Here is a 17,937-nt window from a genome sequence, read left to right on the forward strand (position 1 = left end):
ATTCACACACTCACTCCAGAGAGAGGGGGGCAGTGCCCGGGGCATTCACACACTCACTGCAGAGAGAGGGGGGCAGTGCCCGGGGCATTCACACACTCACTGCAGAGAGAGGGGGGCAGTGCCCGGGGCATTCACACACTCACTGCAGAGAGGGGGGGCAGTGCCCGGGGCATTCACACACTCACTCCAGAGAGAGGGGGGCACAGCCCAGGGCATTCATACACTCACTCCAGAGAGGGTGCAGCAGTGCCCGGGGCATTCACACACTCACTCCAGAGAGAGCGGGGCAGTGCCCAGGGCATTCACACACTCACTCCAGAGAGAGGGGGGCAGTGCCCGGGGCATTCACACACTCACTCCAGAGAGAGCGGGGCAGTGCCCGGGGCATTCACACACTCACTCCAGAGAGGGGGGGTCAGTGCCCAGGGCATTCACACACTCACTCCAGAGAGAGCGGGGCAGTGCCCAGGGCATTCACACACTCACTCCAGAGAGAGCGGGGCAGTGCCCGGGGCATTCACACACTCATTCCAGAGAGAGGGGGGCACGGCCCAGGGCATTCACACACTCACTCCAGAGAGAGCGGGGCAGTGCCCGGGGCATTCACACACTCACTCCAGAGAGAGCGGGGCAGTGCCCGGGGCATTCACACACTCACTCCAGAGAGAGCGGGGCAGTGCCCGGGGCATTCACACACTCACTCCAGAGAGAGGGGGGCAGTGCCCGGGGCATTCACACACTCACTCCAGAGAGAGCGGGGCAGTGCCCGGGGCATTCACACACTCACTCCAGAGAGAGGGGGGCAGTGCCCGGGGCATTCACACACTCACTCCAGAGAGAGGGGGGCAGTGCCCGGGGCATTCACACACTCACTCCAGAGAGAGGGGGGCAGTGCCTGGGGCATTCACACACTCACTCCAGAGAGAGGGGGGCAGTGCCCGGGGCATTCACACACTCACTCCAGAGAGAGGGGGGCAGTGCCCGGGGCATTCACACACTCACTCCAGAGAGGGGGGCAGTGCCCGGGGCATTCACACACTCACTCCAGAGAGAGGGGGGCAGTGCCCAGGGCATTCACACACTCACTCCAGAGAGGGTGGGGCAGTGCCCGGGGCATTCACACACTCACTCCAGAGAGAGGGGGGCAGTGCCCAGGGCATTCACACACTCACTCCAGAGAGAGGGGCAGGGGACCGGTAGCGGTGTGTAAAATAAATGCGTTGCCCAGGTCTTAATCATGTGTTAAATGAAAATCTAAAACATTAGAGAACCAGGCACTTAAGGACAAGGGTTGGCAACCCCTGAACCCCTGGTTCAGGTAATAAATACCCCACTTAAATTTAAAGAAACAACCCCCCCCCCCCGGTCAAAGTTTTTTAAAGGTTGGAACTCTGTTTCACGATGAGCTTTATGTTTATTTCTTTTGTCTTGGTCACCAAGTTTAAACTGATTCTTCTAGGTAAGGGTATAATCCCTATGAATTAAAGATAAAACTGATCCCTAGTTAATATTCCAAATGATATTTAAAAATTGTGAGACTCCCCGATCACTTCCGTTTAGATGTTTTCTGGGGCGTCTCTTCTCAGAGCTCAGTGGAATGACATGTTATTCTGTGTCTTATTGTTGTTGTTGCTGTCTTTCCCCACTCCCTCTAGCTTTCGGAAACGCCAAGACCGTGAGGAATGACAACTCATCTCGCTTCGTAAGTATCTCGTGGCTGTGTTTGTTTTCCAGCCCCGGCGAACAGGCTGCTGTTTGCTGAAGGTATCTCCGTGCAGAGACCTTTGGCCTGCGTGGTGTGTCGACTGTAACGTCCGCAGTTGGTGAGAAGGGAATGAAAACGACTGGTAGTAAAATACTGCGTGCGTTGCCCCGAGAAACAACTATGAATCTGTGAGGCCTGTGTTTGCCAGGGGTAGGCGTGTCCCAGAGCACTGTCCTGCACTGAAGGACTGCAGAACGGGGCGCTACAAGCAGCTGTAGTTCAAGTTCAATACTTTATTGCCGTAACAACTACTTACGTGGAATTTGTGTTTGGGGAGCTCATACAATTGAAGCATGCAATAAAAATGTACAACTTAAAGCCGATAATAAACAGCATCCACCCAGCATGCTCACACACACGGTAATAAAATAAGTAGCAGTGCGGCGGTGAGGCCTGAGGGAATCGCACTGAGCCATGCAAGAGGATCCTGCCCTGTACTGGGAAAGGGGGAGGGAGGCACTTGTCCAGGTTCTGCAATCCAGCGTCGTGGGTTCGAGCCCGGGTCAGGTCACCCGCGGTCTTGACTCCCCGGGCGACAGCGCACAGCGAGTGGACTGGAGGGGTGGGGCGGGACCTGCCGACCCTGGGCCAGCGCAGCGCCCCCCCCCGCAGGCTCCCTGGCTCGTGCAGGGGTGAGGAGCTGGCGGTCCGGGGCGGGCAGGTCCTGGGGTCCCTGCGGCCGCGGAGGTGAGAAACACCGTTTGAGACTCGGGCGGGGGTATAAAAAAGGAATTGGCGGTTTCTAACAAAAAATCAACTTCAAAAACCGTTTGCCAGGCCATGCCCACTTGTCACCCTGTCTTTCTTCGCCGGCTCACCTTTCCCCTTCTTGAGAGTCCTGCCGAACGGGGTCTGGCTTTAGGCTCTAACTCGCACCCCGAGCTGGGGGCCAGTAACGAAATGAAAAGTGTGACGATGATGGGGGACGCGGCGTTCATGAGTGAGTGAGGCTCAGGGTTAAAGCTTACACCCGGTGGAGCAGGGCAGGCACCGTTTGCCTCTGCTTCACCTGCTCTTTAATAAGCAGCTCTGGCTGGCTGCCTGCCTTGCTCCTGCCCCGAGAGGAAACTAATGCGCACCAGACGGCGCGCTCAGTGGGAGTGCCTTTCCCAAAGCACTCTGCCTGAACTGTTTGGAGAGTACCTGTCAGCTTCGTATTGACTTGTCTCTGCAGCAGGGGCCGTGCTTGAAGTGATCTTTGCCTGCTAATGGACGTGGGATTAGCAGCAGAATTATAGGCTAGTGTTTTGGAAAACTGCATAGTCAGACACTTCAGTGCAGCCTGTAGGATTCCCCCCACCCCACCCACCCCCAAGAGACAGCACCTCGAAGCACTTTTTTGTACATTTTCCGTTTTCAGTTTTTTTCTTGATGCAGAAGCACAGTTCTACAGCAATATTCGAATTGTTTTTCCCAATCCTGATAAATTTGGCATTTTTTAAAAGATAAAAAATAGCTTTCTAGCTGCTTAAAGGAGAAGAAGAATTTGCCAATGAACACCTGACAGTGTCGAATGTGATTAGTAAATGTGACAATCAGACAACACTTCGCATAGTTTACTTGGAGTAGTTGAGGATTTGTTGTTGAAGACCTGATCATTGTGAGTTAAAGATTTTTATTTAATCTAAGTTTCTGCTCATTCAAACAAAGCTGTTTTAATAAGAGTCAAGTTAGTTATAATAGAGAGCGCTAGAGGAGGCTTGGTCAACTGGTCATGTGTTACACATTGCACATCAGTGTGCATACGTAGGGAATATATTGATTACAAACCAGGCCAGCCATTCAGACTGTATGTGTGTATGTCCACTGTATGTTATGTATGTTGGCATTGTCTGTGTTTAATACGTGGAGAACGGGAGGAAACGTTAATGAGTTTTCTCTGTTGTTCTGTCCGGATCAAAAGCTGGGTTTGTTGAACAAGTTAATTCAAGGCATTGCAGTCCTGGAGTTTGAGATTCTGAGAGATGCGTTGCTGAAACTGCCTGAGAACCTGTGTTTGTGCTTCTGCAGGGAAAGTACATGGACATCGAGTTTGACTTCAAAGGCGACCCCCTGGGCGGAGTGATCAGCAACTGTGAGTACCAGCTCTGCATGCCAGCCCGCGCCCACCTGGGCGATCCTGCACAGCAGCCCCATCCTTCACGCCAGCGGGGCATCGTCCAGTCTGCAGCTGTTTGTCATCGCCACGGCGTAGCCCAGATACTGCTCAGTTTTATATTAATTTTTGCTTCAATTATCTTTATCAGTAACATAACAGGATAACTCATGATCGTATTGATAAATGGCACCATCTGCTGCGACAGTAGATTCTTCATAGGCTGGGCGGAACATCGCTGTAGGAAATTGTGAAGTTCAGCTTTTTTTTTTGGTCTCCATTTTTGTGCGCAGGTCGAGTAGTTTGCCTTGAAAAGGTTGTAAGAGCGCAGGAAGGGTTACAAACGAGAGGAGGCCTTTCAGCCCATCCAGTTCTTTTGGTTACTAGTTGCTAAGTGATCCTAGGATCTCTTAGGAACAAACTGTGCTGCTATTTCTTGAAACACGGTATGTTTGTTACTGCCTTCTTGAAAGAAGCAAATTTATCGGCTCCAGCACCTTGCCCGCTCATGCCTCTCCCATACTCCCACAACCCTTTGTTTAAAAACAGAAAGTGCCTCCTTTTGTTGGATGTTGTTTGGAAACATAGTTTCCCCGTGTGCCCACTTGCTGTTGTTGAAGTCCAGCGGGTGTCTTGATGTATCCCAGTATAACCATGGACATTGTGTGGCCTCAGTTAACGAGGGGCTGCAGACTGCCCTTTCAATGGCTGGTTTGTTTTTTGAAGTTGAATGCCTGTTATCTGTATAGGGCTGTGTGATGAGCTGGCGTCCTGGGGGAGGGTCTCACCCTGTGAGGGTTAAACTACCACTCTGCAGTGCTCTCTGACTCAGGATTTCCCTGACGCCTCGCACCAACGAGTCTGTCACTTTTCTGAAGACAAGTTTCATCCCTAATGTTTCTGTAGTGGATGGATGTTGCAGCAAGGGATTTCTGAGACTTGTATTCGATTAGCCAGTAAGGCAGCATCACCATCGTGGCTGATTTTACAGATACGGGAAGCTGAATAGGCCTGTGTTTCGAGCAGTTCAAGACAGGTTGTGGGCGTTTTAAACTGGGCCAGCGATGCAGAGTCCGAGCCCACAGTGCGCTTCAGGCCCTGAGAGCAGGAGAGAGCACCGGATGTAGCTCGTGATCTGTGGCACAGACTTGGAACCTGCTTGCTGGGGTGTATGCATGAATCCAGCTCTCTCGTCCTATCATGCTAAGCTCTCGTGCATCAAGTAGAAGAGTTTACTCATCTCATCGTTTCACACGTACACTGTATTAGTTTTATCACAGTCTTCATTTCGTGCAGAATTCTTCCACCTATTCCTATTAAGGTACTGGCCGCGAACTCTGCTCTCGGGCTGGCTGAGCAGCGTGTGGACCACGCAGCGGGCAGTGTGCTGGGTTGCTGTACTGGTGAAGATGGTCTCCACTTTGCTCTGAGCTGCAGGGTGGACAAACGTTGCCAAGCCTGTCAGCGTGCACATGGGGTACTTTACCAGCCAGTGAAATGGACCCCCCCCCCACATTAATTGGCAAATGCAGTTGGTGGAATGTCCTGTAGAAACTGTGGTTGCGGATCCCACAGCAATCTGGCATCGGCCCAGCAGCAGATTTCGAACGAAATAATCTTTTTGCTTTGCTTAATCGCATATTAATGAGTTATATGGGTTTATCTTTGATTCTCTACACACCCCGCCTACCTCTTACAGATCATAATTGGCTTAGAAGCAAACCTGACAGTGTGGGTTTAGAATTGTTCTTCCTTTCAAGTCTGTGCCTATGAATTATTAACTTTTGTGTGACTCCTGCGGTTGCTCTGCCCTGCTGCTAGGAAACTTCTCCTGAATGCCTGATTTATGCAAACAGGCAGCCACTGAACTTTTTCTTTTGTAGATAAAAAAATAGGACGAGCAGTTTATTTTTTTGAGGATATTTCTTCAAAGGCTACCAGCCAAACCTTGGCTCTCTCACACACGGGAGCATCTTTTTCCAGCGTTGCCCGAATTATGCTCAACATTCTCATGGGTGACTTGCAAACATTGCAAGAGACCGTATTGATACCAAGGCGAAGAGAGTATGGTATTTAAAAATGTGGAGCTCTTTTTGCACTGGGGCAAAATCTTTAGGAAGTTGCCTTGTTTGTGACTGACTGGGCTGTTTGCTGATCCGACATTCTTGTGGACAGAAAAAAAGGTTGTGTGCATAAAAGGTCACATTTGTTTCTCAGAGGGAAAATAATGCTTGCTGTGGGTGAACACTGTTTTTTTTATACTGTGAAACTGGAAACTGTATGAAAAACATGTCTGAGATGCTGTGCTCTATACTGCATTCAATGTGTGGCTGGAACTATGAGGCAGAGTGCCAGGTTTCCCTGGGGAAGTTTCTCCAAGAACACCTTCAGCTGCCTTACCCTTTAGAGTGGAGGCTGTTTGAAGAACCTGCAGCAACATCTGATGTTATATTATAATAAAAAATAATGTAGCCTCCATAGGAATTGTATGGAAAAACAAAAAATGAAATTTGATTGTTACCGAGTTGTAGGGCGCAGAAAGTAAGCACAATCTTCAAGTTGCTAAGGGCTGATTAATAATACCCCCATTTCCTGAATTGGAGGTCACGAGGTGTGGTTTAAAATGTAACTTCTAAGCTTCTGCAGAGTTCATGGCTTCCTGACGAGAGTGGGCAGACTGTCACGTTTCATTCATTTAACAGGGATAATTTGGGGGGCAGGAGGGAGGGGAAGAACTCCTTTATTTGTTGAAGTTGGAAATGCTAAGGATGCTGGGATTTCACATTGTCCTAATTTAGATTAGGTTATATAACTTTTGAGCTCTTTATTTGCTGTTTTCAGGTCTGCAGCTTCTCTTTAACAAGCACCCCTGGCACTGAAGTTGTGCTTTCTTGTGCCCTGTCCTGTACTGCCCTGTGAATTATGAGGTGTCCCACTGCCATGAGCTGCCCCTGGGTTCTGTGGTACTGGGGACCCCACCAGGGTGTGGAAGGTGGAGTCAGTGCCAGAGGACTGATGCACATCAACCCACAGTTCCCTCTTGCACCATATAGAGGGTTAACCACACACGCACAGTCCTGCTGTTCAGGCAAAGCAGCCTGTCTCCCTCTCCGTGTCCTTCCCAGCTTTTGTTTTGTATTGTCTATAGACAGACCCCAGGAAAGTCATAATGTGGGGAACATCACTGGAAATTAGTTTTTAATTTTTAATTAAACAATTTCAACTAGACTGAGCCAAGTATTAATAGTTGCCTAGAGGGGAAGCTTCATGAATCCCTGGTGCCTCAGCAGTTATTTTTGCGTGTTTTGGGTGGCGGTCTTCTTCTACAGCAAGGATGTTCTTTTGTAGTTCTTGAAAAGCTCTTGTCCCTGCTGGGATGTGTCCATATGGGTGATCTCTCTCTCTCTCTCTCTCTCTCTCTCTCTCTCTCTCTCTCTCTCTCTCTCTCTCTCTCTCTCCTCCTCCTCTCTGTTCCCTCACTCTGTTCAGCTCAGGCCTTAAGGACTGTTCGGACTGTTGTTGTGGAGCTGGGCTTGTAGTGGGACGAGCTGTCCCAGAGCTGGTCTCTCCTGTGTCTCTGCCATCTCGAGCAGGGAGTTGTGTGTCCTCTGGAGCAATCCAGTCTCTGCTCTGAGGAATGGTGCTCGATTTGTGCTGGGTATTCTTTCTGGCTGCCTGCATGCTGCGGGATTGCATGCACTCGTGGGTAGGCCAGCCTAGGTGTGCCATAAAACACTGCCTTGGGTTCGGCTGGTGTTGCCACCAGGTACCGATGAGACACGGGTCCTCTCGCTCATCGCGGAGGAGAGCACAGAGCTGCGCAGACAGCTGAGTCAAGGGCCCAGCAGCCAGGAAATGCCTCACATTCTTCCTGCAGTGGGAAACAAGCGTTGCTGTTTGTTGCAGACAGGCCGGCTGAGATGAGAACAGGGGTCCGAGGCATGGCTGCTGATGTTACAGTTCGCGGAGCAGGTCTCGCCTCTGCTGTCGTTTGAAGGGAGACAGAGCGGATTTTTATGCAAGCGCGAGACTGTTTCCGTGCGACATGTCGTTTCTCAGTTTGGCCTGAGAAGCCGATGTCCGAAGTGTCAAATGAAGCAGAGCAACAGAGCTGTGGTACAGTTCGTACAGAGGGCTGGTCCTGGATGAACCTTACCTTCACTAATGAATTGACACAGCACATTTCAGCCCAGAGGACCCCACAGTGTTTGACATGTTGGGGGGGATCTCAACCCTGTCCTCTGCCCGCAGCCCCCCTGCACAGCAGATCAGGCAGGCAAGACAGAAATTGCCACTTAAATGAAAGGGGAACTTTAAAATTAGATTTAAACGAGGACACTGGTTTAACACCTCCATTCCTTTATCCACCTTACTGTCCTGACATCCAGGATTGGGACTGTCTGTATTGCTCCACAAGGAGAAGGATCGTTTCTTTTCCTGCGCTGGGGTTTATTTTCCCCAGATGTGGAAAAGCAATGAAAAGGCGCGATGCACAGAAATAGAAGCTGGGCTGGTGTTTTTGGCTGTTTGAGGAGGCCGGGCTGTTCTCGCTTTCTTGTTGTGATTACAGCTCAGTTTCAGCACGCAACACGACCCAGAACAAAGAGCAGAGCTGTTCTCCTCCTGTGAGGAGCTGCAATATTGATGAGGCTCCAGCGAGCAGAGCGATGTTCCAGCGCCAAGCTCCTCGGAGAACAATGGCAGGAGGCAATGAGTCCTGATCGTCTACCTGCTTCTAGCTGACCGCTGGCTTTCAACAAGTGGAGATCTCTAAGAGATCGCTTTATTGGCCATATACAATTTCTTGCATTAGGAATTTGTCTTTTCGCATGCCCCAGCTTGCTCTCTATGAGACGCACAGGCACACAGACGGGAAAAGAGAAGCTGGGGGTCAGAGCGCAGTGTCAGCCATTCATACGGGCCTTGCTCAGGGGCCCAATGGAGTAGGATTCCTCTGCTGGCCACGGGATTTGAACCGGCAACCTTCCAGTAGGTGCAGATCCTTAGCCACAGTGCCACTGCTCCGAGATCAGTTAGATTTGTAGTACATCATCCATTTTCACTGGAATTAGTCCTGCTGTGCACTGTAGTACTGGTCTCTGTTCCTTGTATCTTACTGGCTTGGACCCGAGTTAAGCTGCACTATGAAGGGAAGTCCAGCTCTGGACCTGCCTGATTCCCCTTCTCTAGCTGAAACAAGGCGACACCCTGACTCTGTGGGACTCACTAACCGCAATAACTCGTTCACAGAGCTCAGAGCAGATTTAACTGGAGCTTGCCTTCCGGCACATATCTGCATCATGATAGTGTCTGAAAAACACTGTGTCGCGAAATCCCTTTGAAGTTGCAGGAAACTCAAGTGGTCAAGAAGTGCTCTTCTCTCATCGGAGGACTCTTTCCCTGATAATGTCAATCAGCACCTCTGCTGTCAGCTCAGCTTTGATCTGCTGATCTGCTTTGGAGAGTTTTATTTGTGTTTATTTTGTCCCACCCCACCCCCAGATCTCTTGGAGAAGTCCCGTGTGGTCAAACAGCCGAGAGGAGAGAGGAACTTCCACATATTCTACCAGCTTCTGTCAGGGGCATCAGAAGACACGCTGAGTGAGTGAACATCTTGTTTTCATTCTTATTCCTGGTAACCATGTGAGCGCACAGAGGGTTACAAAGTGGCCCAGTGTCTTTAATTGGAAAGATTAATTAAGGACCTGCGATTGAACGGTTGCAAAGATGTTAAGCTTTTATGCACCTTTGTGTATGGTGTGTAAACCCTAAGAGAGCTAGAGTAGTGCAACACTCTAAAATCCTTCTCGTTTATACCCTTTGATCTCCATCTCTCAGATATCTATGCTGTGTTAACAGAAATTGATTATTGATTCCGTGAGGGTGAGCACTATTACTGCAATCTAAGTACTTACCCCCGTGCACCCCTATGATGTGAAATATTTTGCCAAAGCAGGCCGGATAGGGGTTTCCATGCTGGTCTGGCACTAAGCTGCTGTTTGTGCTTCCGTGTCTCCCACAGAGAGGCTGAAGCTGGAGAGAGACTTCAGCAAGTACAACTACCTGAGCCTGGACTCCTCTGCTGTCAACGGGTTGGACGACGCTGCTAACTTCAGGACTGTGCGGGTGAGTTAGCGGCTTGCAGGGAATGACTCCGGGCCCCACGGCACAGCACTGTGGATAAGGACGGTTTCAGACATTTGTGTCCGTCTGTCCTGCGATGGACTGGTGTCCCGTCCAAGGTATATCCTGCCTTGTGCCCGTTTCTTGCAGGGATAGGCAAGAAGCGGTTAGAAAATGGATGGATGGACAGTTGTTTTTTGTAATATGTCTGTGCAGGTTGAGGTTTGTGTGAAGGTTTACTCGAGTGTTTGAATCACCTCCGCTTTCTGGTTCAGCTTTAGAACAACCAGCTCTTGAACTAACTGATTGTCGCCCGAGTTGCTTTATTAAGATGCTGGTTTTCGCCAGGACCTACACAGGAATGGACAGAATACATGAGAAGTGGAAGCCCTATAAATTTCCTTTTGCAGACAGCCAGCTGCAGCCTGCCTCTGTAACCAGAGCTGAGCTGCTAACACGGTCAGGTCCAGAAGCAGTCTGCTCTGCACAGTAGCTGAATATTCACTTGTTGATTGGAGGAGGCATTCAAATATTTGGGGAAAATACAGAGCTGCCCGTCTCCTCACCTTCTCCCCCCCTCCCCCCCCCCACTGTTTCTAATCTTCAGAACTGTTTCCAGTCTGGATGTCGTGTGATACAGTAGCTCTGGAGTTCCCCGACTCTTCCGGCCTGACTGAACAGAGCACAGCTGCTCACGCAGACAAATAAACACAGCTCTCAGGACAGTGCAGGAGGGACAATAGAGTGCATTATAGTAAAACAATGAAAGGCACACCAGGCGAGATCCTGCCTGACAGGCTGTGCCAGAGAGCCGTGTACACACACACACACATCACACTGCTGCCTTTGGAGGACCTCCCACTGACTCCGTTTTTATTTACTGTCCTACACGCCAGTGAATCACAACAAGAAGAGTCAGCCCAGAGCAGGAAGCGGTTTTAGATTTAAGAGAAGATGCCAGGTGATCTCTAAAAAGACCGTTACTGTGTCAGGACTCCTCCCGCAAAGCTTATGTTTGACTGTCATTGTGAGACTTTCTGAGATGTGGCTCCTTGCACATTTAGTAAATTGGATCTCTTCCACTGTACAGTTCCATGAAACACAAACCAGAGGACATAGCTGGAAGTGAGTGTAAAATCACGACACGGCTTTACTCAAAGGGTTGTGGGAGTGTGGAACAAACTACCCAGATGTTCAGTTGAAGCCGATACCCTGGTTTCCTTCAAGAAACAGCTAGATGAGATTCTTGGATCAATTGACTACTAATTATGCAACTGCCTGGATGGCCTGAGTGTCCTCCTCTTGTTTCTAACCTTTCTTATGTTCCTGCGTATTCTGTTCTTGCATGTAGACCTATAATTCAATTCCAAGCATATGGCAAAGAGGCATCAGTAACAACAGGGAGACCATGCAAGCTCCACACAGACATGTGCCTTTGGCTGGGATTGAGCCACCCTGTTAGCTCTCATAACATAAAATCAATTAATGTATTATTATTTATACATTATTTATTGTTCTGATATCTCTAACTGTTTCTAGGAGATCCCCGAATACTTTTGCCTGAAGCCCTCGGTCAGAAAACCCCAAATCATCTAACACCGTGTTTCCACTGATTAGTCTTTACTATTGTGCTGGAGATGGCAGCTAGAACCTTATACCTCTTTAAGATGGTCATTGTTGTTGCTCAGTTGTAGTGCCCTCTCTCAGGTGTGCTCTCCAGATACAGCATCGTGTCTAGAGTGTTTCTGCTGGGGACCTGGGGGGAGGCCAGTGGCTTAGATAGATGGACACTTTATTGATCCCGTGAGGGAAATTGCAGTGCAACAGCAGCTTGGCACATTCAGCACAGCACAGTGTAACAAAATGATACAATAATACAACAATAGAATACATACAATACAATCAGTACAGTCAGTGAGAAGTGTACTAACCAGAACAGTACACAAAAAGTTGTATTGCAATTATAAATATATTGCACACAAAACAGTTGTAGACAGGAAAAGCCACATGTAAACAGCGAGTTTACTGTTTAGTCCAAAAACAGGTCAATGTTGCCCCTGCCCAGACACACAGTGGATGTGTTGTACAGTCTTATGGCAGAAGGCAAGAATGACCTCCTGTAGCGCTCCCTGTCGCACCGTGGTTGGATCAGCCTATTGCTGAACGTGCTCTTCATTCTCACAAACATGTCACAGAGGGGCTGGGAGATGTTGTCCATGGTGGCCTCTAGTTTGGACACCATTCTCCTCTCAGCCACTACCTCCAGGGGGTCCAGGTCAGACCCAATGACTGAGCTTGCTCTTCTGATCAAGCTTCTTTGAATGGTCGTCCTTATGTGCTGTGTTTTCCCCCTGCTATATAACGAGGAGTGTGAGTAGAACCGAGCTCCAGATCTGTTGTGCAAGTCCTCGTCAGCACAAATTAACAATGCTCTCTAACTAGGACACGGCACTTCAAAGCCAGATAACTTCTCTTTGAAACAAACAAAACTGTGCGCTGAAGTGCCAGGCCGGGATGGATTATGCAAGCGGACTCGGGACGAGAAAAAAAATAATATTGCATATTCCGGGTGATCACGTCTGTTTTAGCTGTAGCTTCCTAATGTAAGGTGACAGTGTTCTGGTGCAGAAAGCCACTTCAGGCTGGGGAACCGGCTCGTTTGGGAGGGCTGTGCAGCTCAAGCAGTGGCGAGGTCACATTAATCAGTGTGAGCGAGGCAGCAGCTCGGCGCTGTGAGCCCACACACCTGTGTTCTGCACAGGCAGCGCTTTCTCCGAAGCCAGCGCACATGGAAAGGTTAAGCTACAGCGCGATAGTGCAGTTCCTGTGAGAGGCTGCAGCGCAGGATTGCAGCTCGTTAAGTGGCAGGGTGATTATCCTAATTAGCGCGTCCGGCTCGCTCAAGCCCTCTCATGCTGACAGTGATGAAGACTGGTGAGGGAGCGGCACTCCTGTTTGTTTCAAGTCCCAGACCGCTCTCCGCTCTTTCGGTGCGGATAGCTGTTTGTTTTTTGTGTTCTGTAGCTCTGGAGATGAACGCATGTTACAATGTGCTCTGAAGGTGGTGTTCTTTCTTTTTATTTCTCCCCAATTTGGTTTGTAAATGAAAGGCCTGGAGCTCTTAGATTAATGCAAAAAGCAATTATTGAGCACACCGCAGAAACTTCTGGCTCGTCTTCATCGTGATCTGGTTGGGTTCATTATTCTCTCAACTGGGTTAACCTGACGCTCTCATCTCGCAGTGAAGCCTCCTGGGCTGACACCCCTGAAGCAGAGAGTCAGAGGCCCCGGGGTTAGAAACAAAAAAGACAGACGCACATTGTCTGTAATCAGCACTTCCACCTTCTTCCAGGAACCGAGAAATGCACAAAGGAAACAGAAAATGCACAAAGATAATTTGGAATTTATCCAGGCAAAAAAAATTAACTTTTTTCCCCAGAGTCCTTCATCCCTTGCACTTTGAAAGGCCTCAAACTGCGTCCCTTGAAATCACTAAGATGTTGCATGAGTGAACTGCCCTTCGTGCAATACTTGTCGTTCATGTCCGGTCGCTGGGCATGTCTGTTCATGCCTTATCCCCTCTTTCTCTCTCTCCCTGCAGAATGCCATGCAGATTGTGGGCTTCATGGAAGATGAGGTGCAGTCGGTGCTGGAGCTGGTGGCTGCAGTGCTCAAGCTGGGCAACATCGAGTTCAAACCCGAGTCCCGGGTCAACGGGCTGGACGAGAGCAGGGTCAAGGACAAGAACGGTGAGAGCCTCCAGGGGGCGGTAGAGAGCTCAGAAGCCTGGGGTCGGATATTCATAACTAAAACAATTTCCACCCGGCGTCCATATCCCTCCCATTTTTATTAAATACGAAAAACTTTTTCGAAGTATGGCAAAACCAACAAAATGAGTAAGTTCCCTGTGTGGACTCCTGAATTAGTGTAGCGTAGGGTGTGGCACAAGGTCAAAAATCTGTATTTTCTAATGATCAAAAATACCATTGGGAAGTTACCATAGAGGGAAAGTATTTTTTTGAGAATGTGGTTTCACATGTCCGTTATTCAGTAATGGGAAACGGAGAAGCTGGACAATGGAGGTTTTAAAAGGTCTTTAAGATCAGGTATGAACTGACAACTTGGTGATCTGTCTGTAAAATGAAGAATACATCTCCGCTGCCCTTTGGTATTCTAATGCAAGAGCTAAAAGCAGATTCAGCATTTTGAAGTACTCTCTTGGAATACAACTGTGGGTTGTAGTTTTTTACTCTTGAAATCCTACAGTGTCACGTCTACCATCTAAAGGTACATATCAGTAAGGTACAGAAATGGCAGTTAAATTATAGATGCTCAACTGAGAATTTGCAAGCTCACCTGGCTAATCACTGCTGCCACCTACTGGGTATTTAAATATCTAATTGATTGGGGCTTGTAGTAAACCAGATGAAAGACACTGTCAACTAATATTGGTCATCTTCCCTCTCTAATTCCTGTATACTCTTTCTCTCCCTTCCTCCCCAGGAGGCTGGATCTATGTTGTGACTGTCTTTTAAAAGACATAAAAGTCCTCTTTAAAACACTTGCTCTGTTTCCTGATATGTGCTAATGTTTCATGGAGAACATTGGTAATACCATTTGCCATACAGAGTACACGGCTCTCATTTTTCCACTGAATCCAGACTCATGACAAATCCCCACGAATCGTTACAGATCCCCTCTGAGAATCTCATAAATGGCTTCGACTATGTGCTGGGCTCTGCCCGGCTGAACTGCGAAAACAATTTGTTTTTGCTTACATAAGGCATTAGTCTCAAGAGCACATTCCACTGTGCTGTGGTTTGCTCTTGCCTGATGTTTCCTGTTCTCCCCCGATTTGAATCTGTTTGCAGATCATGACAGCACAGGTCTCGGCAGCAGCACAGAGCTGTGCTGTGTAAATCAGTGTGTATGCGAAGCCGGGGCCCAGAGACGCCTCTCTTTCGCTGCCAGAGTTTTGTGTTTGTGCCCCACCTGTCCAGCTTGTTGTGCTGTTGCATCAGGAATTGAGCCATCGTCATCAGATCTTTGGCTGGCGTTGCTCCTAGCCAGTAAATGGGTGAATAAAGTAATAAAGAGTCTGAGCTGGGATGGATACCAAAAGATGCTCCAGTGGTAGAACACCTGCTGTTGCCCGTGTGTCCACTCGCTGGCCGCTGCCCTGACCCCAGGTGTGTGTGAGCTGGTCAGTAGGAACGGGCCCAGTCCGTGTCCTCGGGATGCTAATTTCGAAGAAGACACGGCGTAGCGCGCAGCCTTGATTGGAATATGTGGGATCCAATCCAGCGCACATGTTGTGTTTGCCGAGAGATGTGGAGGAATTCTTTGGCGTTTGTTGTTTTCAGGAGCTGGTGGCAGCCCCGGCTGTCTGAACATTGCTGGAATTCCTGCGCTGTTTGTGCGCCAGGGTATCAGTGGCGGAGGTGCCAGGCACCCTGGCTCGCTCACACACCACTCCGTTATCTGGCCATCTCTCCCTCTCCTTCTGAAAGAAAACAGCTTGGCAGAGGCTTGGCTTGTCGCTGAGGTGGTTTCAGGCAGTCAAGTGTGCCGCGCCCGCTTGGATCTGTGTGGAATCCAGCTAAGACCCCGGCTTGCCTTGCTGCTCTCCTGTAGTGATCTGTGGACGTGCTTGGTTGTGATGCCCAGCAAGCAGGTGGCAGTAACAGAGGGGAGATCTGCATCCCCACTGAGTGAGGATTGGAGTTGGGCGGCCACAGTCCAGTACAGTCTTCTGGGGTAGGACACTGCCTAGGGAGCCAGACAGATCCCTTAGTATGGTTCACTAAATTAGCTGAGCAAAGGGAGGGGAGTAAACAGTTGGATCTAGCCAGAGACAGTCCAGTTCTATATGAATGCCTCCTCTGCTCAAAGATGGAATGCTGGACGCAGGGCAGAAGCTCAGAGCTTTTTCCTTTGCTCACTAAACTGTTTGCATGTTCATTTTATTCCTGACCCTTGAAGCTTCAGATGCCTTGGGCTTTTCCTAAAATTGCCTCACGTTCTGATTCCAAAGTGCTTGCTTGCGTTGCAGAGCTGAAGGAGATGTGTGAGCTGCTGGGGATCGAGCAGGGGGTCCTGGAGAGAGCTTTCAGCTTCCGCACCGTGGAGGCCAAGCAGGAGAAGGTGTCCACCACACTCAACGTGGCACAGGTGGGGTCAGCTGAGGGTCAGAGGTCACGCACTCTTCAGGATGGCTGATCTAGAGCCATCATATCCCCGTTACAGGGAAGCGAACGAGAGAGGGAGTCTTCTTCTGCGCCTTATTGCTCTGACACGTTTAGAAAATGTGCTTCTCCATTGATTGCATTTTCCCTTGATTCCCTGTTTGTTCACAATTGAAAAGGTCTAAGCTATTGTACAGTACAGTGCCTCTTAAACTGCGACTTAATGTGATTTTTGTTTGTTGCAGGTTATTGTATTTCTTACCTCATGCTGTCCTTATCCATTTGTAATGTGAACACTACAGTCTCCTGTAGGCATCTTGCATGCTTCTAGACACACCACACACAGATAAACAGCCTTTCTGCTTCACTTGGCTCTTCTGAAGAGTCTATAATGATCTTTATTAGTCTTTTTCCCTTCTCAATATTATAATGACAGTTTTTAAGGTTTCCCTTGAGACGAAGTCCTACAAAAGATGGAACATTAAGGATCATATGTCTCCCTCCAGTATAAAGTTGTCCGTGTACTTCTAAGACTGTCTCTAGAGGAAACATGCCACACTCACACATTAACAAAGCTGTTACACAATCCAGAAACTCCTTCTGTAAACATCCGGCCACTTAAACATAAAAAATGGGGGGAGCGCACTGAATGAAATATAATTCCAGCGTTTTAGAAGATCCATACTGCTGGCAAACGGCCAAAGTCCTTTAAGATGTTTCAAGATCAGCAAACAAGGATTTTTCTTGAAGCACTTTCAGATACAGTATGTCTGTGCTTGTAGTTAAATATTTAAACAGAATTAGTGGCAGAGGCAGACATGCCATCATAAGTGTTATTAGGACAGTCGTGTGGAATAGGCTTCTGAACAGGAAAGAGCCATGTTCACGTTATTTTTGTCCGCAGACTTGCATCATCCAGAGTGAGGAAATGTGTGTCTGTTGTCTGAGGCTGTGGAAGCTGTGCTTCCTCGTTACTGAGACTGCGTTGCTTGTGTTTTCAAGGCCTACTACGCCAGAGACGCCCTGGCTAAAAACCTGTACAGCCGTCTCTTCACCTGGCTGGTGAACCGAATCAACGAAAGCATTAAGGTACTTCCTTTAACCACTGTCTGGTACCGGCCTTTTCCCAGGCCCTTGGGAAGCTCCTTTTCCAAATGGGAATGTGGTGGTTGATCACTCCTTAGGAACTAAAACAAAAGGCAGAAGGTTCGGTGGCACGGTATGCCAGTGAGCGTCTGTGCCTCAAGGTTTTTAGGTACTGGGTTCGACTCGGGACCGGGGAGAGTCCTTCTGTGGAGAGTCTGCATGCTCGTGTAGGTTTTCACCAGGCCCTCAAGCTTCTTCCCACCTCCCACAGACAGTTGTTGGGTGTTGTCCGTTTTTTTGGCTTGGGGCATGGGGGTCCACCTGTCAGATTTGGTGGGGTGGGGGGGTTCAGGTTTCCCAGTTTGGGAATGAGCGTGAGGGGTGCTTCCAGTAAGCCCAGTACTGGTTTTGTGACTGAATCAGACTGAACATGATGGGTCAGGAGGCCTCCTCTCATCGGCACCCGCTATGATTCTGGTTCTGGCTGCACCGACGCCTGTTTCCTTCTCGTTTCAGGCCCAAACCAAAACACGGAAGAAGGTCATGGGTGTCCTGGACATTTATGGGTTTGAAATCTTCGAGGTGAGTGCCACCCCATTCACCTTTCACATACAGGGTCTGTGTTCTCCAGCTGGGAGTTGGCACTTCGGCCACACCTGTGGGTTAGAGAAGTGCCTCCTGTT

At 49.0% G+C, this 17,937-nt stretch overlaps 1 protein-coding gene across 4 annotated transcripts in view; it reads left to right on the top strand.

Moving 5' to 3' along the window:
- myo1b (myosin IB) overlaps positions 1–17,937 on the top strand; it is a 93,758-nt gene that overhangs the window by 51,877 nt on the left and 23,944 nt on the right. For all 4 annotated transcript variants that reach the window (XM_088930064.1, XM_088930067.1, XM_088930068.1 and 1 more), the window contains exons 6-13: positions 1,656–1,702; positions 3,776–3,839; positions 9,363–9,461; positions 9,883–9,986; positions 13,585–13,732; positions 16,036–16,154; positions 17,171–17,257; positions 17,771–17,836. In XM_088930064.1, coding sequence (XP_088786190.1) covers positions 1,656–1,702; positions 3,776–3,839; positions 9,363–9,461; positions 9,883–9,986; positions 13,585–13,732; positions 16,036–16,154; positions 17,171–17,257; positions 17,771–17,836 — 734 coding nt within the window. The remainder of the gene's footprint in view (positions 1–1,655; positions 1,703–3,775; positions 3,840–9,362; positions 9,462–9,882; positions 9,987–13,584; positions 13,733–16,035; positions 16,155–17,170; positions 17,258–17,770; positions 17,837–17,937) is intronic.

This window comes from Atractosteus spatula, chromosome 13, assembly GCF_055471065.1.
Source record: "Atractosteus spatula isolate fAtrSpa1 chromosome 13, fAtrSpa1.hap1, whole genome shotgun sequence".
Lineage (NCBI taxonomy): Eukaryota > Metazoa > Chordata > Actinopteri > Semionotiformes > Lepisosteidae > Atractosteus > Atractosteus spatula.